The sequence below is a fragment of the Telmatherina bonti genome, assembly GCF_933228915.1.
Source record: "Telmatherina bonti genome assembly, chromosome: 17".
In the NCBI taxonomy this organism is placed as follows: domain Eukaryota; kingdom Metazoa; phylum Chordata; class Actinopteri; order Atheriniformes; family Telmatherinidae; genus Telmatherina; species Telmatherina bonti.
This window is the reverse complement of record NC_136615.1, coordinates 19,823,230-19,830,813: the sequence shown is the minus strand read 5'-3', so window position 1 is coordinate 19,830,813 and position 7,584 is coordinate 19,823,230. Positions and strand designations below refer to the sequence as shown.

The 7,584-nt window shown below is 35.9% G+C and overlaps 1 protein-coding gene across 1 annotated transcript in view; it reads left to right on the top strand.

Annotated features, from left to right (window-relative positions):
* Positions 1-347: 347 nt before the first annotated feature.
* wdr70 (WD repeat domain 70) overlaps positions 348-7,584 on the top strand; it is a gene marked incomplete at its 5' end in the record, with an annotated part of 39,723 nt that continues 32,486 nt past the window's right edge. Inside the window, 8 exons of the mRNA XM_079256293.1 lie at positions 348-372; positions 1,229-1,288; positions 1,363-1,446; positions 1,793-1,895; positions 2,020-2,266; positions 2,898-2,957; positions 3,461-3,594; positions 4,745-4,898. Of these exons, the coding sequence (XP_079112419.1) occupies positions 348-372; positions 1,229-1,288; positions 1,363-1,446; positions 1,793-1,895; positions 2,020-2,266; positions 2,898-2,957; positions 3,461-3,594; positions 4,745-4,898 (867 nt within the window). The remainder of the gene's footprint in view (positions 373-1,228; positions 1,289-1,362; positions 1,447-1,792; positions 1,896-2,019; positions 2,267-2,897; positions 2,958-3,460; positions 3,595-4,744; positions 4,899-7,584) is intronic.

Below are 7,584 nucleotides of genomic sequence, written 5' to 3'. Positions count from 1 at the left end.
TTTGATGTTATTGGCGATCAGTGCAACAATGTCCTTCCAAAAATTCTGTCAGCATATACATTTTCAAAAAGGTGAGTAGAAGTCTCTGGGTGAAGTTTACAAAAGAACAAGAAACGTCAATCTTAGTTTGAAATATCTGAATGTAGTGCTTGGTTGGATAAAATCCGTGGATTAATTTGAAGGAAATTTCGCTCCTCAGGACTGGTTTTAGTCTAGACTAGTTGATTTTAATGCTTCCAAGGTGGCTCCACCGCTTCTTCTGCTGAAACATCTGCAATAGAAGGCGAAGAAGAAGAAGAAGAGACACTTCCGGAGGTCAGAGGTAAGCGACGTTCGTATTTGAAAACATGGACGCTAGAAACAGGGATGAAGGTAGAAACTTTTTTGTTTTTGTACGTCTGTTTGCTCTGTATTGTAACAATGATAAAGGCTTTTTAAATATATATTTTAAATTTTTGCTTATCTTTCACTGTTATGGACATTTTTCCAGAAAATGCTAGTTAAATTAATATGGACATTTTTTTATTTTTTTTTTTAGAAAAAAAAAAGCTATGGCTTATGCTAGCCTGGTTGTGTTAGCTTTGCTTTCTTCTTTTAATATATGTGTTGTTTTTTTGTCCTTTTTTGTTATGTTCATTTTTTACGATAGACTTCAATATCCAATTAAATGTAAATAGATAATTCTTTAGTTTTCCTCTTAGTTGATTAATGTGTAAAAATTCATGGTTGTGTTTACACGTTTGTGACATCCAAACCTTTTCACGTTTTTATACACAACATGTTAAATAACAATCACCATAAGTTTAACCATAACTTTCTAAACTCAGCCTGGGTTTAGTGGAAAATGAAATTAACTAAATGTTTGTTAAATGATCACAGTTAAATGCAGTATTGTATACGTGTTTCTTATCCTTTATGCCCACATGCATCTGTGTGATGTGATTGTATCATTATTAATCTGTTTAAATAATTATTCTTTTTACAGCTCTGTATTCTGTATAGGATATAATAATAAATAAAAAAATAAATACATTTACATAAAATAAAGATAATCAGTGAAGTGTGTCCAACTATTAGAAATATGAGCTGTCCAAAGAAAACAGTGCAATAAATACAGCAATAACAGCCTTTATGTTAGGCATCAATGTGACAGGAAATTGTAATTCCTCTTATGATGTTGTATGAGGTAAGCCTGATCATAATCAAAACTGAAATATCGCTTTTTCAGCAGTGGACAATATGGAAGGTGATGGAGAGATTGGCTCTATTATGGGATTCTCTGGGTTTGGTATGTAAAGTCCTGCATGGACACAGTTTCAGCTTTGAGATTCATGATTAATTAAGAATAATTTTGTACTCTAGGTAAGAAAGCCCGTACATTTGACTTTAACGCCATTTTTGAGCAGACACGGCGAACGGCTATTGAAAGGAATCAGCGTGTATTGGGTAAGTTTGTCATCACTTTCGCAACGGCTTGAGCACAGTGTTACATTTATCCCTATATCATTATCATCAATATTCCCTGAAGCACTAAGATATGTGGAGCTTATTATCATGACATGTCTTGTGTGCCATTAATCAATGTTCATTTTGGAGTATTTCCAGGAGTGATATACAAATCTCAGACAGATGTACCATCTAGTGCTATTTAGTAGATATGTCCAAGGGCAAGTAAAGAATAGGTTTCACACATTGTCCATAACATATCAAGTTCAAGCATGGTCTGAACCTTATTTTCCATTAGCAATGTTTTCATTTGACCGCTTCTTTATTGTAACCATTGTTTTCTCAGAAGAAAGACAGAAGGTGACTCAGATGGAAGAGGAAGGAGAGACCTCCAAATCAGTCAAACCATCAGTTCAGAGAAAAAAATCTGCAGCTGCTTCTTCTTCTAGGTGGGATGAGATTTTGCTTTTGGCATGATTTCTAAAATGACTAAAATGGCCATTTGGCTGTTCAGGTGTAATAATGTTTTGCTTTCTCAATTTTCTTTTTCTTTCCTTTTCTTTTTTTATTCAGAGCACAAAATGATAGCAGCAGTGAAGATAGTGACTCAGGCTCTAAGTCAGACTCAGAACTTATCGGACCTCCTGTACCTCCTCAAAATGCTGCTCAGGAAGATGACGATGAGCTGGTGGGGCCACCTCTTCCACCAGGCTACATGAGCAGGATGGCACAAAGTAATGATGAGGATGATGAAGACGACGACGATGAAGATGATGATGACGATGACGAAAAGACCCAAGATGATGATGATGACGATGATGTATGTTCGAACAACTGGTTACACTTGTGTAGTACGGTGCTTTCTTTCCTTATTTTATTTGAATATCTGTGATATTTATTTGCCATTTGTAAGATTTGGGCTCTTGTCCAAGTCTCGTCTTATCTTAGATGTTCAGATTGAATATAATGACTAAATCTGTCATTATACCGAGTATATTTAATATTCTCTAGTTAGCTACTTGTGTTAGCCTTCGCTCTCTCACAGTGACATAGTTTGCACATCATCTTTTCCTAAAATGAAATGACCTGGAAAAGCACCGATGGGTTCTGTGTTGTAGTTAGATATCCCACCACAGGGTGGCAGCACAAGAAAAGAAAATCAGTAGTTAAAACTCTGTTTCTTTATTATAACATAATACTAGTGACACTTGCAACATAATATTATCTATTAGTACACTATTTACACATTTTCACAAAGCAAACATGTCATGTTGGAACAAACAATTTCAGATCCTGACATTTGACATATGTGACTGAGCACTTTTAGTTATTTAAATTAGATTCACAATTCAATTTAATTCACAAAATGTTTTTCAGCACTATGTCCATGTAACTAATTATTTCTGATATGCTTCTATCTCTTTTCTTTTATATTTATTTTTCCAATCAAGAATCCAGTTAAAAAGATTCCAGACACTCATGAAATCACGCTGCAGCATGGCACCAAAACAGTAAGGTCTTCTCTTAAAAAACCTATAGTTGTTACAGTATCTATGAATATAGAATTTACAGATTTTAATCTAATTCCTCTTCTTTTTCTTGTTCTTCTTTTTCTTCAGTATACCCAGCATAAGAATCTGTAGCTGAAGCAAATGGTCCTACATTGTAATTAAAGACTAAAACTTCTGAATTTGAAAATGTGCCACATCTGGTGCGTTTTCCTTGATTTGAAAGGCTGAAATTCTAATGTGTTTTAACAGTGAAAAAAATAAGTCAGTTCTGCTGTAAGCCTGGTATACAGTTCTGGTGCTGATTGCGGTATTACAGCAGTTCAGTTCTGTACAGCTGGATCAGATTACAAAAGCAGAAGTTGAACATTTCACTGCTTATTTTTCCTGCTTTTTGAAGAATAATGATTATGTTTAAACTATTTTAGGCTGTGACTTACTACACTCCAAACTGTGCAAGCTCTTCAATTGGATATTAGCTTTATAGAATCTCATTATCTCTTCAGGTATCAGCTCTCGGTTTAGACCCCTCCGGAGCCCGTCTGGTTACTGGTGGATATGATTACGATGTGCGATTCTGGGATTTTGCGGGGATGGACCAGTCTCTGCAGGCCTTCAGAACCCTGCAGCCTTGTGAGTGGTATGTGGAACATCAACACAGTTGCTTAACACGCGTTTAATCGGTTTCATGCAAGTATAGAATATACTGACTTCATTATGTGTGCCAAAGTGTACGCACATGCACAAACACACACTCGTTTGTTGAGCTTCATCGACCCTAATGCTTACTCAGTGACATCCTCTCTTTTCATGCAAAATGAGGCTTTCAGAAGCAGATGGTGAAGTTATGTGGGTATTTGTGTATGTGCATATGTGTTTACTTTGTGTTTAACTCAAGCCATCATCAAAGATCAAATTCTTCTTTGGTTTTGGGAACCAGTGGGCTGAGCTGGATCAGGCTTCCCCTTATTAACAAAAAATGTACGCTACATTTAATGTGATTGCACTGTGATTCAGTAGCCTGTTTGGTTTACTAACAAGCTGGGCTTCATTCAGAAAGCTGAGCTGTTGATGCCCATTTTTCCTCTTTCCTGACCCAAAAAGGTAACTTGTGAGCTTAGTTAACAAAACAATGAGGGGAAGGAGGCTTTGGTACAATTCCGTGAGTGTAAATATACCAACAGCCTTGACTTTGGCCTTACTTTGTTTTGATCAATTGAGACTTTTTTCTCATCTGCTGCTGCTTCGTTAATTCTCTCAGTATTGATTTGAATAATGAGCACTTGTACTAGGATACACATTTGCCTTTTCCCCTACAGAATGAAATAATAAAAAAGGTTTTCTCAACTGAATTTCCAAACGTAAAGATTCATGATTGAACATTGAATAGTCATAAAGTTACCCTTGTTATTAGGATCAACCTTTGTTATCCTAATGAAGATTTATTGTTTTTGCCTGGACACTGTCACAGCAGCAACTATAATTCTCTCACAGCTGTAAAAGACTATCATGTTCTCTTTTTCATTTGTTTGTTGCTTGTCACCCTTCAAAGATACCTATCATCAAGTTTACACCAGATGCTGGGCTGTTCCTACAGCAACATACATCTGATGTTTGTGTTTATGCCTGAATAATTTCAAAGACAAAAAAAAATCTTATATAACAGTGCTTTAGGTCAAAAGTCTTCTCCAGTGATGGCTAGCAGATGACTTACAAGCAAGACACAACATGGCATCATCATAGAAACAGCAGGTCAGGTACCTGCTTTGTGTAATGTGTGTGTTTGTCAGTCATCAGATCAAGTCTCTGCAGTACAGCTCCACTGGTGATGCCATCCTAGTGGTTTCTGGCAATGCACAGGCCAAAGTGTTAGACCGGGATGGCTTCAACGTCATGGAGTGTATAAAGGGAGACCAGTACATTGTGGATATGGCTAACACCAAGGTATGGTTACTCGTTTTGTTTTACTTTTGTGATTTTTATCCAGTATTTCAGTTGATCTTTCAACAACACCTCATACAAACCAATTCTTCAATCAATAATTGTGAATCACAACAACAGCAGTTTTGTTGTGTTAAGTAACTAAAATCTCTAGAATAACCCATCTGGGGTTCATGAATATTTTTTCTTTTCCAAACAGACTGGCAAACTTAATAATACAAAAAAACAAACAAACAAACAATAAAACCGTGTGAAAACGTGTGATTGTTTACCCAAATGTGTGTCAGACCAGATTTGACTAAGAGTATTCAGTCACTGTCCAGTATTAACATTCTGATAAATGTGCACATAGCAGGTAAACTGAGGAAAATGATTAGACAAGTATAGTTTGCATTGGCATTTATCTTCCATTTGGTTTTACCTGAATAAAAGTAACTGTTGCAATATACAAACATCCCTTTAAAGATTTTTTAATAATGAGAAAACATTGATGTAAAATGTATATTCTGAGGTATTGCAATAAAAAAAGACCCTTATAGATATATAACTTTTTTGCATTAATTTCATATTCTTCCGATATTAAACACTGAAAGATTTTGTGGAATTTAGGGTATTAGATGGTTACTGGTTTTGTAGCTATACTGGCCAGTAAGTGTTTAGCCTGTTTACCCTATGTCAGCCTAAACAGAAATATAGTAATACGACTAAGTGATCCCTAGTGATGAATTTAAAAAAAAAAAAAAGAAAAATTTACATAATACCTTGGCAGGATTTGATTTTGGACTACAGTTGCATTGTTTACAGGTTTGAGCAATTATGTGCAGTACATTAGAGAAAGTGAAATAATGGTCCACAATGGCCAAGACTATAAAAATTACACTTATGCAGTAATGATTTTGAATAAATCTTTAAAGCTGTCACAGGTACTTAAAATTATTGGGTATATTATTCAAAACACATGTTGAATCTAATGCTATCAAACTGTTCTGCCATCAGATCTACTTTCATCAAGTTTATCCATTTTAAAACCATTGTCCAAAAGGTGTTTATTATTCATGGTTGCAGGAACTTATAGTGGGTGGTGGTGTTCTAATGAACTGAATTATAAATGCTTTCTACACCCCATGATCAAACATGACATCAAAATAGACACAAACTGTCACAGGTGCCTTTAAATTTTAAAGTTTTTAAGTTTAAGTTTTAAGTTAGAGGATAATGAGTGTGTGTTTTTATCGTTATGGCAACAGAAGAGCACAAATGTTTCTGCTAATTTTAAACTTCACTGCTCTGGGTACACCCTGCCAATAGATAATGATAGCAAGGTGTACCTGCTCTGCTTTTTGCATGTGAGGATGATGATCTGTGATCAGCCAGAGGCAGTCTCATGGCAGACGAACAACAAATGCTTTCAGGATTGTCGCGGTTCAAATGCCTGAATCTACAAAGAAGGAGCCTAATTAAATGTCCATGTTTGGGTTTTGGTGTTTAAAAAGAAAAAAGCCTTATTGGTGGTCAGTAACCATCTGTGCCAGCTGCAGCACATTGAGACATGGTTTATACCAGCCATATGAAGGTCTTGAAGTAAAGGCCCATTGATTGCAAGTAGTGGTTTCCTGGATGTCCTACATTCTTATCCTGTTCTGTCCCATCTGGAAGTGATGGACAAGCTTGGTTCAATGGAAATGTGTTTTGGCCTGCTGACAGTGTCCCTGACGATTTGCAGCTTTTCATGTGATAATTAAGTCCTTGTCTGTACTCTGCCTCTGTTGACATACAATTACTTCCCTCATAATTCATCAGACTGTGTGCAGAGATGCGGGACACATGGGGATATATATGTTTGCAGAAGGATGACGCAGGATGACACATTATTCTTTCCCTTATAATAACTTGATCCTATTGCCTTTAAGAAAAAGTTGAAAAAATTCTTTTCTTAAATAGTTTTTTTGTTGTTTTGTTTTGTAACTGTCAGAAATAGTCTCATAAAAAGAGCTCCAACCAAAGAATGTCTTCCATATTTGTTTGGAAATTTGTCAGTCTTAAAAAAAATAAAGTTGCCCCCAGCCAGTTCCAGTGTTAAACTACGGTATTTGAGCAATCAAATAAATAATCCTTTCAGCTTTAACCTAACAAGTATAGAAACCTGTTTGGCCTCTGCTGATAGAAAATGCAACAAGAACAAACCCCAGCATGCCAGCGTAGTCCCCAGATATAAAAATTTGGAGTCAGGAATCTTTTTGTTGCTCTGTTTGCCATTAAAATGCTTTCTGTTTACTGATGGTATCAATGTCAGCCTGCATCTATTTAGTTGTTGGTGATTTGTTTTTCCAAACTGTTGTGGAAGAGGAATGAGATTTGTTCAGGAAAGTAGTGTGTTTTTCTCACTAATTGTGAAGTTCTCGTGAATGCTTATTTTTATCAGATAAGGAGTTTTGCCATTCATAGTCCATTTGAGCTTTGGTCCGTTTGAGTTTTGGCTTCATCGTATCGCGAGTGCACATTTTACCATCAAATTTAACAATGTAGCAATTTGTTATTCGTTTTAGTCGTAAAACAGTAAGAGGCAGTTCCATCTAATCAGTTATTAAAGAGGTGTGTTTAAAGTATTTGACAGTGAACAAGCAGACCCCCTTCCTGATCTGCACATACCAATTAGATTTAGTCAGCTTGTGCTCATGCGTGGGTCTGT